This window comes from Dermacentor andersoni, chromosome 6, assembly GCF_023375885.2.
Source record: "Dermacentor andersoni chromosome 6, qqDerAnde1_hic_scaffold, whole genome shotgun sequence".
Taxonomy (NCBI): domain Eukaryota; kingdom Metazoa; phylum Arthropoda; class Arachnida; order Ixodida; family Ixodidae; genus Dermacentor; species Dermacentor andersoni.
Window position 1 is genome coordinate 171,641,891 of NC_092819.1, and position 21,032 is coordinate 171,662,922.

At 47.2% G+C, this 21,032-nt stretch overlaps 1 protein-coding gene across 1 annotated transcript in view; it reads left to right on the plus strand.

The window, feature by feature from the left end:
• Positions 1 to 21,032, plus strand: part of LOC126523436 (medium-chain acyl-CoA ligase ACSF2, mitochondrial-like) — a 348,233-nt gene that overhangs the window by 190,671 nt on the left and 136,530 nt on the right. Inside the window, exon 11 of the mRNA XM_050172050.3 lies at positions 5,610 to 5,758. Coding sequence (XP_050028007.1) covers positions 5,610 to 5,758 — 149 coding nt within the window. The remainder of the gene's footprint in view (positions 1 to 5,609; positions 5,759 to 21,032) is intronic.

A 21,032-nucleotide genomic window follows, 5' to 3' on the forward strand; every position in this document is an offset into this window, starting at 1 on the left:
GAGGAAGCCTGCTGGTTTGACTTCTGGCACTTTTCGCCGTTGGTATTCAAGGCTTGTCCGTACGTATTGTTGAACGGTCGCCGTTAGTCTTGGCCAATAGTATTTTTGCCTCACCCACACAGCGTTCGTGTGTAGCCCAAATGACCGGACGTTGCTTCATCATGGCATGCCTGTAATACTTCACTCCTGAGAGGTGTTGGGACGACGAGTAAGTAGGTGTTTCCGCTCGGAGAGAAGTTCGCCTGATACAGGACGTCGTTACGCAAGGAAAATATAGGTAGTCATCTTGCAAAAAGTCTTGGGACAACGGCAGTGCGACCCGCCAAGAAACCAATAATGGGTTCCAATTCCGGGTCGTGGCGTTGCTTCTGTGCGATTGTAGCTGTGTTGACAACTCCGACAAAGGCTGTATCGTCGTCATCTTCTGCATTGGCAGATTCTAATGGGGCGCGAAACAGGCAATCGGTATCCGTGTGCCGCTTTTCTGATTTATAGACAATAACCATGTCGAATTCTTGAAGCTTAAAGCTCGAGCGCGCCAATCATCCGGATGGATCGTTCAAGTTCATCAGCCAAATGAGGGAGTGGTGGTCACTGACGACATTAAAGGAGCGGCTGCACAAATACGGGCGAAATTTCATAACGGCCCACACCAACGCAAGGCACTGCTTTTCCGTGGTGGATTAATTCGCTTCCGTACGGGAAAGGGTTCTGCTTGCGTAAGCTATAACACGTTCAGTGCCATCTTGCCACTGCACGAGTACTGTTCCTAAGCAGACATTGCTGGCGTCGATGTGAACCGCTGTCAGGGCATCATTGTCAATGTGTCCGAAGACTGGGGGCTTTTGAAGGCGTTGCCGCAGTTTGTTGAACACTTCTTGGTGTACTTCACCCCATACGAATGCGACGTTTTCCCTGCTGAGGCGTGTCGGCGGTGCGGCAATTCGTGAAAAATTCTGAATGAAGCATCTGTAGTAGGCGCACAGCCCTAAAAATCGACTAACTGCTCTTTTGTCAGATGGCGCTGAAGAATTTGCCATGGCAGCTATTTTGTCGGGATCACATCGGAATGGACTTGCTGGAACCCTTTCGGACGTCAACATCCGGAAATACGTAGATCGTTGTGGCGACGGATTACCTCACCCATCCGCTGAAACGAAAGCTCTGCGGCAAGGTAGCGCAACCGAAGTCGCGAATTTCTTCGTCGATTACATCCGGCTTCGACATGGTGCGCCAGAAGTCCTCATCACCGACAGAGGAACGGCCTTTACACGGAGCTTACCCAAGCGATTCTGCAATACAGCCAGACAAGCCACAGGAGGAAACGTGCGTACCACCCGCAGACAAATGGCCTTACGGAGCGCCTGAATAAGGCCCTCGCCGACATGCTGGCTATGTACGTCAACATCGAACATGATATCTGGGTTGCCGCCCTGCCGTGCTTAACATTGGCTTACAACACGGCAGTGCAAGAAACAACACGGAACCCGCCGTACAAGCTGGTTTACGGCAGGAAGTCGACGACAACTCTTGACTCCATGGTGCCGCACGTCACCGACAAAAAGAATCGAAAGAGAATCGAGAGTCGAAATCACTACATTTGGTACTAATTAAGGCGAATTAAGACAAATAATAGGGATACAGTTAATCAAAATACTCGAACCCATGACCTCTGTGGGAGTCGAGCCCGCGACATTTGGCGTGAATTGGGAAATTGAGGCATTTGGCAAATTAAGGTAGCGTTCATTAAGGCAGTCAAACCGACGAGTTTTTGTGGGAGAAAACAGGTTATGGGAAGTAACACATTCGAACGAAAATGTCAAGTAGGGAAATAAATCTCTCGGAATCGCGCATATGGCTTAGATAGTTTATGGGACGAAAATTGGACCATCCGGTGTTATCGCAGCAAAAGTCAATGGCAACAAAATAGGGGTCTAACCCTCGACCTTTAGGGGGAGTAGAACCTACGACCTTTGGTATTAATTAGAGCAAAGTGAATTATGGCACAGTTCATGAAGATAGAGTTAATTAAGGTACTCGCACCCTCGACCTTTGGTCCTCATTAAGACGCAAGTAGTTGAGGCACAGTTGAGTACAAGATAATTTGTTAAGGGATTCGAATCCACGACCGTTGGTGGGAGTCGAACCCAGAATCTTTCGTGTTAATTGCGTCGAATTTATCTATAGTACAGTTAATTATGATATAGTTAATTAAGATACTTATTGCACGGCCTTTTCTGCGAGTCGAAACCACGATATTTTGTGTTAATTAGGGCGACGGCAATTAAGGCACTCTAACCCAAAACCTTTGGTGGGAGACAACAAGCAATGGGAAGCTACAACGCATTCGATTGAGAATGTCAAGTGAACGTCTCGTGAGCGCGCCGGCCCTCGTTAACTTTTATGCACCTTTTCTCGCCATTTGTCGGTTGGATGACACTTATGAGTAGTTGCATGTTCGCAATACTAAAATCATATGTTTGCGCCTTGTCACCATACAGGTGAAGTGATTCGCTGAATACATCAAACATAGGTATTGTTGCGACGCAGATGGCATGCAAATAAAGGCGCTTAAATGCGTTGCCTAAATACTTGCTCCTGTTCTTACCTCCTTTTTTTAATCTGTGTCTATGCCTAGCCGTTTTTCGAGAGAGAATGCAAGTGGATACAGTTATTGTTCTTTATCAAAACGGTGACTGTAATACTCTGGGGAATTACAGGCCCGTGTCCGTACTTCCAGTGTTTTCCAAACCGCTAGAAAATACGTCCCGCCGCTACATAACTTCGGTTTTCGCAAGAACAATTGCCCACAGTTAGCACTGCTATAACAAAACAGTGCATTCTCACTCAGTTTTAAAGAATATCCTCGGTTTTTGGCGTACTTGCAAATTTTTCAAAAGAGTTCGGCCTGGTTAACCACGAGTCGCGTTGAAAGAAACTGCTCCACTCTAGTATAGACGGTTAAGCACTCTTAGAAAATAGCAAGCAAAAAGAAAAGACATTGTTCAATGGAATACCATTAGGAATAAAATCAGTGGTCTGTCGTGTTCGACAAAGAAACATACTGGGACTTTTCTATATATGCATTAACAACATCCTAAGCCCCAACTCTATGTCAAAGTTCATAGTTTATGCGGACGATACTCGTATTTTTTCTCTTGAATAAATATTCACTGTCCTATAGGCCAACGTATTAGTGCAATGTAACAACTGCTCAAATGGCCGAATTCAATTTCTATGCTTGTAATTGGCACAATAACAAAGATAGTTGTATTGATACCGAAAAAATAACCGTTTTCTGTCCATGCAGATATTGTGCTCAATTCACGCCACATAGATATAGTTGACCAATTTGAATGCCTTGGTGTCATTATTTTAGCTCACATGTCCTGGGATATCCACGCAGATCATATCAAAACAATATTAGCACGAATCACACACACGGTCATTGGCTTACGGCATTTACTTTTATACCCTTATTATACGGTTCACTATTTATTTTCAACCTAAATATGCCGAACTATTATAGGAAATGGTGTTCGATTCATGCCTGCACCCGATTCTATTGCTACAGCAAAATTTATTAGAGCATTACCGCATTTTACGATAGACCAACAGCGGAATTTCAAGAACACAGAGGTATAATCAAAGTATGTGGCATGTATAAGCATACGCAAAGGGTTGCACATAAATTAAATATCCGAAGAAATGCTGATTGCATTCTTGGCCTAGGCCAGGCCGAATTAAAGAAACATTATTCTCGAATAAGGTGCGCTGAGGCTCGCTCCGTGCCCATTCCTGGATCATATTTGTGCGAACAATGTTTGATATTCAAAGCTCATCTCTACAAAATTCGTATCACATTTTCAATATGGACCCGTTCACGTGTACTTACCGTGAGTTGCCCGGATGGTATGTATCGGAAAAAGAGTTTGCAGTTGATCCTATGCCTGTTATTTGGTTATTTATTCATTTTTGCGACCGATCTGCATCATATATTTCGAGAATATTTATTCATTTAGTTCTTTCACCGGTCACATACAGTGTACTCTTGCTCATGTAGCAGTCAAATGCGTTTGCATATTTGTATCCGTACAATTGTATGCTTTGTATGTTTGTTTGTATGTATGAGAGCAGCTGATGCTGTACCTACTGCCGCTGTGAGGAAAATGTATTAGGGGCTGCAGCATGGTCCAGTTGTCAAGAACGGCTTTCTCTGAAGCTCCCCTATCCGTGTATGTGAGCAACAAACAGAGATAAAATGATTTGATTGATTGGATTCGAGCCTAACGTTAAGACAGGGTCAACAACGCAGCTTTCTACTCACGACTAATAGAAGGTTTCAAGCCGACAGCACGATGCTACTTTCCTTCTTGCGTAAAAAAAGTTACTGTGGGGATATTATTTCTGCAAATTTGCTATTTACTATTCGTCATCGCAGAGAGCGTAAAGTGTCATAGGATTGAAAACAATTGTCATTCTGTAATTTGCAGTTTACAAATTTCAATATGTGCTTACATGTTGCAGTTACAAGGCTGTTTCTCCATTTCTTTAAAATTGTGACCTAGTGAAAAACTGCTACAATTGTCACTAAAAGTCAAATTTTCAACCCACATTGATTTTCATTTCCTTTTGTCGCTGACCGGTCAGCATTCGCCTAATGAAAAGAAAGAGAATGGTGCTTCGCTTTAAAAGTTTTACTGTATTTTATCTTTGTGCGTCATTCAAGTTAGGTTGAAGTATTCCAAAGGCTGCCTTATGTGGGTTAAAAAGCTTCGATAAAAATCAATTTGATACTATAGGTTCTTGACGTGTAGCAATTAGGCCTTAAAACGATTGTTTGGTGTCCAGCTTTTTACTGATGCGTATTGGCTTAAAAATTACAAGCACGCATAACTAGCCAAACAACAGGACAAAAAAAGAGCAAGAATGAACAGGCTATGACGTCTATAGTTTGCTTAGTATGTGTATTTCTAGGTGTTGCTGAGCAGTTGTAGCATAAGCACATGCCCGCATGAAGGATGCCTCCGGCTTTGTAAGCGATTCGCGTTGATATTGTTGCAAAATTTGTTCTAGAAAAACGTTCGCGTGTTTCCGTCCGCCTTCATCGGGGAAACTTAAGTTATCCCAAGTGTACTGCAGCACTAAATCTAGCGGAGCTGACATTAGCACTGCGGAGAGGCCTAGCTGCGTGAAAAGTACATTTTATACCTGCTGGCAAACAAACTGTAGGACAAAGGCCCTAAAACGTTCTGTCAGAAAAAATGAAATTCTGAGGTTTTACGTACCAAAACCACTTTCTGGTTATGAGGCACGCCGTAGTGGAAGACTCCGGAGATTTCGACCACCTGGGGTTCTTTAACGTGCACCTAAATCTAAGTACACAGGTGTTTTCGCACTTTGCCCCCATCGAAATGCGGCCGCCGTGGCCGGGATTAGATGCCGCGACCACCGCTCAGCAGCTTAACACCATAGCCACTGAGCAATGTTCAAGGATGAGTAACTCCTATTGGATGATTTTCCTGTGTTGTGCAACCCCCGCTCACTCAGCGCAATATCATTTCGTACGCTCACATTCTTAAGAAAGTGGAACGTGTATTTTTGCACAGCGGAGCGTGATGTGCTGCGCTTTGCCACTGTACCACGCCTTCGGACACATCAATTTCTCCATCTACGGCATATTGGAGGGCATGACCACCGTGTACCTGGCGCCCGGTACCACGGCCGCTCACGTGCTGGCGTGCATTGAGCAGTACAGGTAAGAAGTTACGGTAATAGTGTCCAGTGAATGACACTCTGCCAGTCTTTCATAGTATCACTTGTAAAAGGGTCTATTCGGCTTGTCAAATAGCAGCAAGAAACGCAGCAGCACTACTGCTGCTCAGCAAAGTTAGCCAACTGGCTCCTAGCCGCAAGATGGCTACGTGAAATTTTGTAGTGTCACTCTTCCTTAGTACAATCACTCCCAGTGTTGGAATGTAGCGAACCTGGTAATCTACGGTGATGACCTGGTAGGCTAATGCTAATACGGCTTGTGCCGGGTCTCAGCCTCTCAGCAGCGACGACAGAGATCGCAGGGTGAACTGTGGAAGTAATTGGGGACATTTTGCAGCCATTCGGTAGAGACAAGGATAAATTGAAAGGAACTGAATTGAAAGGACACACAGCAGGTGTGTCCCACCTGCTGTGTGTCCCCGAACAGCAGGTGGGACACACAGCAGCACAATGGAGTCAAGGGGTAAAGGCCGAAAAGATGGGTATATGCGCTCCCGTCGTTGAGCTGTTTTTCTGCGGCATTGATCAGCGCACTTCAGGTGAAGAGCGAGCTGTCGGCATTTCTAAGCATTATGAGCGTCCCTAGGAACAGTTGATCACCAAGCAAGGTCACTATAGTTCGTAGGATCGTGTCGATGGTGCTGGAGTGCTCCCAGCTGTAACGAAGAAAGAACGGTGAGAATCTGGTAGTTGCCTAGGAGACGGTGTCTGAAAAACAACCGTGCAACAGGAGTGGCACATGTTCTGCAAGCATGCTAGAAAGAATGCCGTTGAATCTTTCGGTTCAGCTGTAGCGTTACAGTGAATAATTCGCAATTTGAGGAGAAGTGACTGCTCAACATAGAAAGGATGCGGTTTCGATCGCAATCGGACCATAGTAGAAAATGATTTTGCACAGAGTGAACATGACAACGTTGTTTGCTGTTGTGGCGCATAAATGGGTGGTCTAAGACCAGAGGTTCTCTCTAGTATTTACGAGGGCCAGAAAGTCCCCAGCGAGAGATCTGGGACTTTTACTGGTGACATATTTTTGTGGAATTTTCGCGGCGGGCTCTTCCTTCTTCAGTACGTTTGGCTAGGTACCACGGTAAACGACGTGTTTCCTCCCGTCTTAACGCGGCTTATCTTCCGTTCAAATGGGGTCGTAACGGTCGATACAGAGTCCGCTATGGTGAAACCGAAGTTCTTTGTCCTCAACGGAAACGTGAGGTGGCGCAGAACAGTGACGACTGGATCACATTGGGCTCCGCTTCTTGAAACGATTTCAGGCGGAACTTTCACCGAAACCCTCTTAAGAAGTACATATTCTTTTGCGTGAAGTTGAGAGGATCCGAAGGACTCCAGTATCTGGGACCTTAATCCGCTTCACGAGGACATATCAACATAAGAAGAAACGAGTTACACAGATGGAGCTAACCCTAACAACGGCTTCGGTCGCCGGTGCAGCGCGGGTACGCTCGCATGTGCGGCGACGAGCGTGTGTGCGTGGACTTTCTGACAATCACAAAGGAGACTCTTTCGGACACTCTCTCGCCAAGTAAGAAGGTGAGCGATATTTGCCTCACATTTAGACTCTTGAGCGCGCAAACCCACGTATTAGGCAAGAATCAAGTGAGCCTAACTGTCGACTGCATGCCTAAAGAGGCCTAAATACTTTTTGGCCATATGGAAGTACCAAACCAAACATTTTCCGTTTGTCTGGATTCTGTGTTTCTTTCTAACATCAGGGCAAAATTTCACTTCGCATGTGCGATAGAGAAAAAAATAAACATTTTGCCCTTTAATGACCAGCTACGTTTTACCCATGTAAAAGCACAGGACTATATTTACTTATTTATTTATTTATTTATTTGTTTATTTATTTATTTATTTATTTATTTATTCATTTATTTATTTATTTATTCATTTATTTATTTATTTAAAATGTCCTTACAGGCCTCGTATGAGGCATTGGGTAAGGGGGCGTTACGGTAGGACTAAAAGGGTATATAGGGCTTATAACAACACATAATAGACATACATTATTAATACACAGTGGAAATATGTATACACATCTTATACAAGCATTAAAGCATATGAAATAATGGCGACCGTTTAGTTTACTTCTCTCAACCAGTTCATCATATGTCTTCTTCATACTTCATTTGAAGAAATATTTCTTTAGCAGGCCTTTCTTACGTACTTTCGTGCTTCGACAATAAAAGACGACACGGAGAAATTTAAAAAGATTTGTTGTGGCTTCGGGTGCATATTCATCCGATAAACTAAATTTCAAGCGTTCATCAGGTCCGAGCAGCCACCAAAGTCGGCAGGCGCGCGCAGAATCTAAGCATATTTGAAATAAGAGGTGACAGGACACAAGAGTAGAGAAGTGGACAACGCTGTGGTCCACTTCTCTACTCTTGTGTCCTGTCTGCAAGCCTCACCTCTCTTTTGCATTATGAATCCTTACCAACTAGCTCAGCTTTCTGTCGTTAGAATCTAAGCACCCGGGGGGGCGGGGGGGTTCAGAGGCAGATACAGACCGCGCGCCGCTTTCCGAGAGTAGTAGCGAGGGTGACAGCACGTCACGGCGCTAGCCTCTATCCTCACGCAACACCTGGCGCGCTAGCATGGCAGCGCATGTTCCCTTTCGCCCCTTGTGCTCCGTGGAGGCACGTTCACTGACATTCTTGCCCCTCTAGAAGGGCACCAGTATAAGAAACAACTGCAATCATCTTTTCACATCTCTCAGGTAGTTTACCATATACCACCTTGATGCCAAATTTAAACGAGCGAACAATTTTTTTCTCAGGCGCTTGTGAGGCAGGTTTTTTGCTTTGACAAAAAAAGAAAAAGTCAAAAATAGAAAAAGATTAGTTGTGGCTTCTGGCACAGTATATATCCAGTGTACTAGGCCAAAGAGTTATGTACAATCGGCCGCCTGTACAGATGGGATGCTTAATACAAAATTGAGGGAGCACGAGGTGGCGAAAATTTATCCAAAGTCCCACGCTACGGCATGCGTCAATCATTTTTTGCGCGTAATATTGCTCAGTTTATTTTCTATTTCACTTCATTCCTTTGACAGGTTCCTTTGGTTCCTTTGGCAGTGTCTAAGAGGAACAAGAAGCTAAAGACAAATTTGCCTGATGAGTATGGCCACTTCACAGGTGTACAAGCAAGATAGGTACATACTGCTTTATACGCATATATCTCTCCCGCATACCTGAGGCAACATTATATACCGTGCAAGGCAACACAAGAACCAGAATCATAGGAACCAAGACGTATACACACACATTGTATTTACACGTCACATATGTATTGTAAGAATAAGCGAAAGAAAGCACCAAACACTAGGAAGGACCCACTTTCACCATGAATGTATGCATAAAATTCTATTGTATAGGAGAAGACGAAGTGCGGAACGGCAGTCCTTGTTCTGTGGTGATTCAAAGTTGTGCTACTTCTGCATATCAGGAGCGTCCCCCAAGACGTCGTCCTCCGGAATGGAGGACGGAGGACCCCCGTGCCCTCATGGCAAGGCGAGTCCCGCGGCGGTGGCCCTGTCCGTGGGAAAGTGCGACATCACCGAATATAGGCTTCCCGATTCATCTGACAGCTCAACAGCGGCAGAGATGGAATCGAACAGCGATTACACGCTAGTCCAATCGCGCTACTTGAAGCGCAAGCTTCGCCGGATGTCAGCAGGCAGTGATTTTACTCATAAAAGCAGATGTGACGAACGGGTCTTCTCCGTGGGCTACACCCCAACTACGGAAGGAACGAATTTTAATGCCTTGGACAGACAATCGCTGACCAAATACTTCGATCGAATAGCCTCAGGACATGTGAGAGAGATCCGCATTAATGCTCGGAAGAACATTCTGACGGTGGACGTGAATTCTCAGGCATTATTGGAGGCTTTGAAAGGCATTCAAGTGGTTGGCAACATCCCAGTTCGTTCATTCCTAGCGTACGGCAAAGATACCTGCAGTGGTGTTGTATCAGGTGTGGACATTGACATAAAGGATGAAGACCTGCGATCTCTTTTATCGTCGACAGTGCGAATCCACGACATCCACCGATTCGGCCGCTCCCGGTGCATCAAGTTGGTGTTCGAGTCAGACTCTTTGCCAGCATCGGTCAAAGTAGGTTATGTGAGGCACTGAGTGCGTCCATATGTGCCACGACCGTGACAGTGTCACAAGTGTTTCAAACTGGGCCACGTGAGTGCTGTGTGTAAGAAGCGTACGTCGTGCCGAAGATGTAGTCGTGCTCATCAGGTACACTCCTGTGAGATTGGCGCCATGAAATGTGCAAATAGCTCCGGAGCCCATGAAGCGACATCTAAGGACTGCCCCAAAATGGCAGAGGAGAGGCAAATTTTGAGAAACATGGTGACAGAGAACTCCACGCACAAGGAGGCTGCCGATTCCATCCGCAAGAAAAGGCGCCGGTTGCGGCAAAGGCGTCGCCGCTCCCAGAGCAAGCCCCGGGCAAAAGAGGCACTTCCTTTGAGTACTTGGATGCAAAACGTGCCACAGAGAGAGCAAGGCCGGCACACACAAGATGCGCCTCTCCCAGTACCTCCGCGCCCGTCAAGGAATGAGGCGTCATCCAACGTGCGTCGAACCTCTTCGGCTATTGAGTGGCCTTCACTACCACTAAGGGCTTCCGGAGGAGATACTCCTTCGGCGCTCCCCAAGTGCCGGAAAGGTAATGGAAGGCTTGGAAAAGAAAAGGTGATAGACATGCTTAAACAGCTAGCAAACACTATGCGTGCATTACTCTCCGGATTGGCAGCGCCAACTGCACTATCGGTCGTGAAGGCGTTAGGTGCTATGGAGCCGCTATTAGCGGCTCTAGAATAAGGGTGGCAATCATGGCTTTCACGATAAAACACTGGACGTAGGAACAGAAGACGCATCATTCTGTTATAATGCAATAGAATACTTGAGGTCTGTGGGGCTGCATGTCTGAATTTAGGCAACGAGTCTTCGAATACCGCTTCCCAGTGATCGTGATATGCGAGCCAATTCTCACGTCGTAATTTAGCCTTTCCGGATACGTTAAGCTCTGGTCACGTGAAGATGGACACAAGAGCAAAGTGTTAATGTGTATACGCAGTGACATGACGTCTGTTCGGAACACGATCACTCCACATGACAGCAATGCATATGTGTGTGTGACACTAAAACATAAACTACATGTGTTTTCGATCATCGGCGCCCCACATACCTCCTAGACCAAGACTTGAACTCTCTTACATATCCACTGTGTTACAAAGCTCCCCAGGCCCTCATGTTGTTATTGGAGACTTCAATGCTCATCATCCTTACTGGGGAAGTACCGCAATGAACTGTTGGGGTAGGAACTTGATGGACTTCATATACAATGAAGCTCTGACTGTCAACGATGGATCTCCAACTTACATCCGCGGCACTACCTGCGGAAGTTGCTTAGACCTCACTATTGTATCTCAGAGCTCGCCTCCTGCCCTCAGTCAGCTGGTGCTTGTACATAGAAACGCATGGGAGCGATCATATACCAGCATATGTGCAGATGAAGTGGTTTGTGCAATCAACTGTATCTGCTATACGCTGCACTGATTGGTCCACGTTCTCTACATCTGTCGAAGAGTACTACAGAGACATCACTTCACCATCTGATATAGAAGGCATTATTGTATCATCAGTGCAGAAGACAACTAAGTTCATCAGTGCACCCACATCCAGAACGGCGATTGATATTGAATATGAACGGCTCCGAGCGATCCGTCGTAGAGCGCAAGGGAAGGTTAGGCGAACTCAATTGTCATTAGACCTTGTCTTATGTCGACGAGCTCAACGAAAAATACGGCATCACCTTCAAAAAAATGGGGGTAACAACGGTGGAGGACCTTCTGTTTGCCTCTGGATCCTCGAAGGCCACTTTCTAGGATCTGGCAGATAGTACGAAGCCTTCGTGCCCCTCCTCAGCAAAAACATCCTTTCCGTGCTCTAGCACTTCACCAATCTCTGACGGAAGTGCAGGTTGCCGAAGACTTCTGTAAGAGAGTCACCCGTACCGATGTTTTAGCATGTCAAACATTGCATCGACCGGTATACCTACTAAAGCTGATCGTCTTGACATTCCTTTCACGATGCCGGAATTGGAAGCTGCACTTGCTGCGTCGAGACGATCTTCTGCACTTGGACCTGATGGTATTTCATATACTGCTCTGTGCCACCTTGGTGTGGAAGGTCGGAAAGTCCTGCTGTCGTACTATAACACCACGTGGTCATCCAGTACAGTCCCGAAACAATGAAAAACCAGCCGTTTGGTGGCCCTCCTAAAGCCAGGAAAATTGCCTTAAGAAATGTGATCTTACCGGCCAGTAGCTTCAGCTGGCTGTGTCGGTAATGTGATGGAACGGATGGTGCTCACTAGATTAGAATGGTTCGTGGAAAAGAATGAGCTTTATCCTGAAATGACTGCATTTAGACGTGGCCGGTCAGCAATAGATGGTGTCATTGATCTCGTGTCCACGATCGAACACGAGAAAAAGCGACACCGACTTGTAGGAGCAGTTTTCTTAGACATAAAAGGAGCTTATGACAATGTACTGCACGAAGCCATTCTTGAAGCCCTCAGTAATTTCGGCATCGGCGGCCGTCTCTACATGTTGATTAAAAATTACCTAGATGGTCGCACAGTCTTCATGTCCACGAACAATGGCGAAACGACAAGACACGCTGTTAGGATCGGCCTGCAGGGGTATCGCTCTGCAAAGCTATTTCAGCCCGCTGCACGTGTTTCGATCGACCAGCGGTGGGGGCGCCCTTCAGAGAACCAGCGAGGACAGCGCTAACCAACCATGAACTTACTTCAGAGAACTGCGGACAACAGCAGGAAGAAGAGTCCCCCCGCCCCCCCAAAAGGGTGCATTGCGGTGCGGGGTCCCCACGACTCGTCACAGTCTGCTGACACACATGGCGACTACTGGAAAATGGCAGCTCTGGCATTTAGAGGCGCGGGCTGGGGTCGGGCTTGACCACCTGGCTACGGGGACGGAGGACAATAGACACCACGACGGCCACGTTGCGAAGGTAAGCTCCGAGTGCTGCGAAGGTCGTCTGCCCTCGGAGGGGGGGCAGTGAAAGTGCGTACGTGTGTGTGTGAGCCCTCCTCCTCCAGAAAGGCGGGTAGTCTACGATGACGTCGAACGACGACGTCAAACGGAGTGTTTATAAGCAGCTGTTTGTCGCTGCTACAGTGTGCTCGTGCTCGAGAGTGTGCTCGTGTTCGTACTCGTGAGGTAAGTGCTCGTTTGCTGTATGCTTCGTCTAGCATGCTCCATTTGGGAGCCACGCTAGACTGTCAAATCACTCTCTTGTTTAATATGTAAACACTATAAATAAGCCCTGTACGTCTAGATACTCCCAAGTTCCTCTCTACGACCTACAACCCTTACAAGGGGTGGCAGCGGCAAGATCGTCCGACAACTCCTACAACTGTATGCCAGCGGTGGGATCGCCCGTCAAATCTTACATTTGGATGGCAGCGGTGAGATCGACCTGCGGTTCATAGATCGGCCTACGGCTCCTAGATCAGCCTACGACTCGTAGACCGCAACGGCAGCTCACGCACTTTGGCAGTTGGTGACCGACCGGTATCCTGATGAACTTGGAGGCGACTTGGGATAGACCACCTCTTGCAACTGACTGGGTACGGCGGAGGACTGGTGATATGGTGCTGCTTCAGTAGGTAAACGTTAGGTTTTGGCTGTAAGATTTACCGGGCTTCAATTTCTCTCTGTGTGTAGATTTTATTCGCTGGGATCTTTTACTTGTATTTTGATTTGCGTGGGTATCGCAGCAAGTATTGTGTGACAGCAGAGCCAAAGCTTAAACTAGCGACCATGGTCCTATTCTGTTTGACGAGAGCTGACCTGTTGTGGTTGTGTGGATAGGTTGAGGTAGACGTACAGGAGGACTTGACGGAATCAGAGATTCGTAAAACCATTCTCCAAGGTAACAATGATTTGAAATTCATAGAACAAATGGGTAAACGATTTCTAACCAAAAAACGGGAACAGGAAGTAATTAGGCAAGAACAGGAAGAATTTAGGCAAGAACAAGAAAAAGTTAGGCAGGAACTAAAAAGAATTTCGCAGGAAGATGGCCTAACAGAAGTCACGAAGCAGAACGTTGCTGCATTCAACAAAGAGATTGAAGGTTTGGAGTAGGAAATCGAGTGAAGTCAACAGCGGCTTAGAAATCTGTAGGCTGGACGCAGCAAAAGCGGGAGGAAGTCGATAGCAGATTTCAGTCGAAAGCCGAGAAAAGTAGTAGCACCTGCGAGATTAGCAGCCTGTTCATAAGTAAACTCGAAGTGTTAGCCGCTAACGATGGCAGCAGTAGCAGCATAGGCCGTTAAAGACCAAAGTGAGGGCGACGAGGTGCTGTGCCAACAGAGCACTGTAGAGACAGCTAGGCCAGCTGCGAATGAATTGGCACAGTTACCGCGTGTGCGTGTCGCTTGTAATGTTAGCGAGGTTGTTAATGAAGTAGAGAGTACTGCTGACCCGACAGACGCGAGCACCCATGTCAGGTCAGATCTGCGTGCCGAAGTGAAGTGCGAACTGGACGATGCACTTGAGGGTAGTTCTCAGGATTGCGAGCTGCGTGGCTCAAGAGAAGACAACTGCATTGTTCAGGGATCGGTGCAGCTCTCCCCCAGTCTAGGAAGCCAAGATAAGCATGATTTAGTTAAGAATCATTCAGACTTTGCGCGTGAGACACCCATGGAGACCGACGGGCTGTGTGCTGATGCACAGCGTGAGCTTGGCGATGCAGTAGAGGGCAATTCGCAAGAATGCGAGTTGCATAGATCGAGTAAAGACTGCTGCATTGCTCCAGAGTCGGTTGAGCTGTCCGCCAGTCGAGGCAAAGAGAGAGTTCATTTAAATGATGATCACTCAGACTTTGCGTGTAGGAGACCGATCCGGGCCGACGAGCTGTGTACCGGCCTGCACGAGGCGCGAGAAGGCGGCATGAAAGGGACTTCAAAGAAAAAGCGCCGTACAAAGAAGCGCCGTAAAGATCGGAATGCGGTGGCTAATATAGCGAAGCCCAAGACAGCGACAGGCGCAAAAAGGCAGGGCGCGAAGAAAAGAAAGGTGCGATCGTCGTCGACATGTGCGCATCAAGCATGTTCGGGCCACCGGTCAAAAAGTGACCGAGAAGCATGTTTTGCACGGACGCGGACTCAGGGCACAGGGCAGCTACGTTCCTCGTCGTTCCGTCGTTCTTTTCGGAGTGCAGTATGTAGTGCGAAGGAGCGCCAGGGGGCGAGACGAGACGAGGTGGTAGGGAGTCGCGACGCGGTCAGTCAAGTTCGTGATGAAAGCGGGGAGCCAGGACGCAAATTGGCAGGAGAATGTAACGTCTTGAAGGAGCTGAGAGTGTGTCAGCCCTTTTATTGTTCCTGGGTAGCCAGAATAGCTTTCGGACCGAGACCACCTCGAGTACAGCGCAAAATTATGAGTCAGTCGAAAATGCTTGGAACGGGAGGCCAAGAGAGCTTCCGTAGAAGTAAAGCATGTTTTTTTTTTTTAGCAATGGGTAATTTTCGCTATTTAAGACTAAGAATTTCTTTCAATATGTAAGGTATGAGCTTTGTTTGTGTTTTCGTTTGTGAAGCTCCCAGATTTGAAAGATGTATTTTAGGTAAAAGTGTAGTTTCGCGAGGTGTTAGTTAATGAGTAGATAGCCTTCCTTTTTTTGTGTGTGTGAGTAACCCGAAGGTCAAGGTTATTGTTGAGAGGCCTGTGGCGTGTGTATTAGTTACCCTTCTTTTTTTTATAAGTGTTCTTTTTAATTTTCGCAGGTTAATGCGCGTAGATTTTCAGTTAATGCATCATTGGCATTGAGAAGAGCACTTAAGTCCATTAGCGAGTGTCCTGTGTGGACGGAGGCAAGTAGATTGTTAATGACTGGGTCGCTCGTGTGTGTTGAGGGCAGCCGTGTTCTGACTTCTCTAGAAAGCGTGCGTGGAGCTAGTCATTAGAAGACACATTTGTTTAAAGGTTCGTCTGTGTTGCGTAAGTTACGCAAGTTTGGTTGTTCGTTTAAGGAACGTGTCCTGTGTGGACTAACGGAACAAATGTGAGTAAGCGTTATAAACACTTTGTGTATGACGTAAGAGCGCGTTCTGAAAAGTGACCACAAAGCTAGCGCGATTGTGATTACGTACCTGTGGAGTTGACCAGACTGTTCAGTGGCAACAGTACGTGAGATAAGTACGCCACTGCGATAGGGCAAGAACAGGCTGTTCGTGAAGCTAGGCTGCTTAAGTTATGTTTGGGTATTGGTATTTGAGAGCCTTCGGTTTAGTTCTACGTAAACCTTTACTCGTGTGCAGCGCGACAGTCAGGTTTGGTCGAACTCAAGGGGAACGTGAACACTCGCTTTGGCGGCACGAAATTTTCGGGGAAAATTTGGGATTCCCAGTTGAGTGGCTTGCATTGAACTTTTGATAGGAAGCCTGGTAGCTTAACAACTGATTCCGGGCGTTTGCACGCTGAGTGGTATTGTGTCGCCGGGATCTACTCTTCTGTGTCAATTGTTGTGAGATGGTTGAACGCATTCCAAGTGCGCAGGGGTTGCAGAGAACAAAGCCATCGTCTTGCTCGCCAGCAATTCTCTTCCTGCCTAGCGGTTGCCAGCACAGACCAGGCGAGATTTTCCGGGCCACGGAGGAGCTGTTAGGATCGGCCTGCAGGGGTCATCATCATCATCACCATCAGCCTGGTTGCGCCCACTGCAGGACAAAGGCCTCTCCCATACTTCTCCAACTACCCCGGTCATGTACTAATTGTGGCCATGTTGACCCTCCAAACTTCTTAATCTCATCTGCCCACCTAACTTTCTGTCGCCCCCTGCTACGCTTCCCTTCCCTCGGAATCCAGTCCGTAACCCTTAATGACCATCGGTTATCTTCCCTCCTCATTACATGTCCTGCCCATGCCCATTTCTTTTTCTTGATTTCAACTAAGATGTCATTAACGCGCGTTTGTTCCCTCCCCCAATCCGCTCTTTTCTTATCCCTTAATGTTACACCTATCATTCTTCTTTCCATAGCTCGTTGCGTCGTCCTCAATTTAAGTAGAACCCTTTTCGTAAACCTCCAGGTTTCTGCTCCGTACGTAAGTACTGGTAAGACACAGCTGTTATAAAGCTTTATCTTGAGGGATAATGGCAACCTGCTGTTCATGATCTCAGAATGCCTGCCAAAGGCACCCCAGCCCATTCTTATTCTTCTGATTATTTCACTCTTATGATCCGGATCAGCAGTCACTACCTGTCCTAAGTAGATGTATTCCCTTACCACTTCCAGTGCCTCGCTACCTATCGTAAACTGCTGTTCCCTTCCGAGACTGTTAGACATTACTTTAGTTTTCTGCAGATTAATTTTTAGTCCCACCCTTCTTCTCTGCCTCTCCAGGTCAGTGAGCATGCATTGCAGTTGGTCCCCTGAGTTACTAAGCAAGGCAATATCATCAGCGAAGCGCAAGTTACTAAGGTATTCTCCATTTACTCTTATCCCCAATTCTTCCCAATCCAGGTCTCTGAATACCTCCTGTAAACATGCTGTGAATAGCATTGGAGAGATCGTATCTCCCTGCCTGACGCCTTTCTTTATAGGGGTTTTTTTGCTTTCTTTATGGAGGACTACAGTGGCTGTGGAGCCGCTATAGATATCTTTCAGTAATTTTACGTACGGCTCGTCTACACCCTGATTCCGCAGTGCCTCCATGACTGCTGAGGTTGCGACTGAATCAAACGCTTTCTCATAATCAATGAAAGCTATATATAATGGCTGGTTATATTCCGCACATTTCTCTATGACCTGATTGATAGTGTGAATATGATCTATTGTTGAGTAGCCTTTACGGAATCCTGCGTGGTCCTTTGGTTGACGGAAGTCTAAGGTGTTCCTGATTCTATTTGCAATTACCTTAGTAAATACTTTGTAGGCAACGGACAGTACGCTGATCGGTCTATAATTTTTCAAGTCTCTGGCGTCCCCTTTCTTATGGATTAGGATTATGTTAGCGTTCTTCCAAGATTCCGGCACGCTCGAGGTCATGAGGCATTGTGTATACAGGGTGGCCAGTTTTTCTAGAACACTCTGCCCACCATCCTTCAACAAATCTGCTGTTACCTGATCCTCCCCAGCTGCCTTCCCCCTTTGCATAGCTCCCAAGGCTTTCCTTACTTCTTCCGGCGTTACTTGTGGGATTTCGAATTCCTCTAGACTATTCTCTCTTCCATTATCATCGTGGGTTCCATTCGTACTGTATAAATCTCTATAGAACTCCTCAGCCACTTGAACTATCTCATCCACATTAGTAATGATATTGCCGGCTTTGTCTCTTAACGCATACATCTGATTCTTGCCAATTCCTAGTTTCTTCTTCTCTGCTTTTAGGCTTCCTCCGTTCCTGAGAGCTTGTTCAATTCTATCCTTATTATACTTCCTTATGTCTCCTGTCTTCCGCTTGTTGATTAACTTCGAAAGTTCTGCCAGTTCTATTCTAGCTGTAGGGTTAGAGGCTTTCATACATTGGCGTTTCTTGATCAGATATTTCGTCTCCTGCGATAGCTTACTGGTATCCTGTCTAACAGAGTTACCGCCGACTTCTACTGCACACTCCTTAATGATGCCCACAAGATTGTCGTTCATTGCTTCAACACTAAGGTCCTCTTCCTGAGTCAAAGCCGAATACCTGTTCTGTAGCTTGATCTGGAATTCCTCTATTTTCCCTCTTACCGCTAACTCATTGATCGGCTTCTTATGTACCAGTTTCTTCCGTTCCCTCCTCAAGTCTAGGCTAATTCGAGTTCTTACCATCCTGTGGTCACTGCAGCGCACCTTACCGAGCACGTCCACATCTTGTATGATGCCAGGGTTAGCGCAGAGTATGAGGTCTATTTCATTTCTAGTCTCGCCGTTCGGGCTCCTCCACGTCCACTTTCGGCTATCCCGCTTGCGGAAGAAGGTATTCATTATCCGCATATTATTCTGTTCCGCAAACCCTACTAATAACTCTCCCCTGCTATTCCTAGTGCCTATGCCGTATTCCCCCACTGCCTTGTCTCCAGCCTGCTTCTTGCCTACCTTGGCATTGAAATCGCCCATCAGTATGGTGTATTTTGTTTTCACTCTACCCATCGCCGATTCCACGTCTTCATAGAAGCTTTCGACTTCCTGGTCATCATGACTGGATGTAGGAGCGTAGACCTGTACAACCTTCATTTTGTACCTCTTATTAAGTTTCAGAACAAGACATGCCACCCTCTCGTTTGTGCTATAGAGTTCCTGTATGTTACCAGCTATATTCTTATTAATCAGGAATCCGACTCCTAGTTCTCGTCTCTCCGCTAAGCCCCGGTAGCACAGGACGTGCCCGCTTTTGAGCACTGTATATGCTTCTTTTGGCCTCCTAACTTCACTCAGCCCTATTATATCCCATTTACTGCCCTCTAATTCTTCCAATAGCACTGCTAGACTCGCCTCACTAGATAACGTTCTAGCGTTAAACGTTGCCAGGTTCATATTCCAATGGCGGCCTGTCCGGGTACTGCTCTGCAAAGCTATTTGAGCCCGCTGCACGTGTTTCGATCGACCTGCGGTGGGGGTGCCCTTCAGAGAACCAGCGCAGACAGCGTTAACCAACCGTGAACTTCAGAGAAGTGCGGATTACGGCAGCAAGAAGAGTCCCCCCCCCCTCCCCCCGAAAGGGTGCTTTGCGGTGCGGGGGCCCCAGGATTCGTCACAGTCGGCGGACACACGTGGCGACTACAGGAGAAAGGCAGCTCTGGAATTTAGAGGCGCCGGCTGGGGTCGGGCGTGACCATGCACCTGGCTAGGGGGACGCAGGACAACGGATACCGGACGGCCGCGTTGCGAAGCTCAGCTGCGAGTGCTGCGAAGATCGTCTGCCCTCGGAGGGGCGGGGGGGCAGTGAAAGTGCGTACGTGTGGGTGTGTGTGAGCCCTCCTCCTCCAAAAAGGTGGGTAGTCTACGATGACGTCGAACGGTGACGTCAAACGGAGTGTTTATAAGCAGCTCTGTGTCGCTGCTACAGTGTACTCGTGCTCGAGAGTGTGCTCGTGTTCGTACTCGTGAGCTGTATGCTCGTTTGCTGCATGCTTCGTCTTGCGTGCTCCATTTGGGAGCCACGCTAGACTGTCGAATCTCTCTCTTGTTTAATATGTAAATACTGTAAATAAGCCCTGTACGTCTAGTTACTCCCAAGTTCCTCTCTACGACCTACAACCCTTACATATGGTGGCAGCGGCGAGATCGTCCGACAAATACAACTATATGCCAGTGGTGGGATCGCCTGTCAAGTCTTACAACGCTGTCGCCCGTGGAGTGCCTCAAGGAGGAGTTCTCAGCCCGACTCTTTTCAATATTGCCCTTATTGGCCTTGCGGAAATAATTCCTGATACAGTACGCATCAGCGCCTACGCAGACGACATATGCATATGGGCATCCGCAGTCACGCGACCGCAAATTCATGCCAGATTGCAGCGAGCTGTTTCTTTACCGTCTCAGTACCTGCAGTGCCTAGGACTGCAACTGGCCCCAGATAAGTGCGCTGCGATAGCGTTCACACGGAAGCTTATGTGTTGGGATCCAATTATGTTCAATGGAAATGCCATCCTATATGTCACCCACCACAAGTACCTCAGCGTTGTCATTGACCGCGGTGTTTCATGGTCGAAACATGTGGCAATGTTAAAGAAAATAACTGGGCTTGCTCAAGTTTTTCGCTTTCTGGCCGGTGTGAAGTGGGGTCCATCTGAGCACTCGCTACTCCGGCTGTAGCAGGCTCTCTACGTCGGATACATGCGGTATAGCCTGCCAGTTTTATCAAGTATGAGCCCGTCATGTGTGCGTACGCTGGAGAGTGCCCAGGGACAGATGCTGAAAACATGTCTCGGTGTTCCACGTTGTACCTCAACCCACGGAACAATGGAGGAGGCTCGCGTCACCCCTATACCTGTCTATCTACGATGCGAACCTCTTAGAGCATTCCTGCGACTGCTGTGCCTTCATGGACGCCACCCCTTATCCACACTTCCTGATATGCGGCCGGACTCCACTTTTCCTGAACTTCCACGTATGCCCCCATGGGTAATGTCCAAAATACCGGTACGTCTATCGATTCCCGGAATTTCTAAAAAATCGCGAATACATACCGTCGGCCTCAGACATTT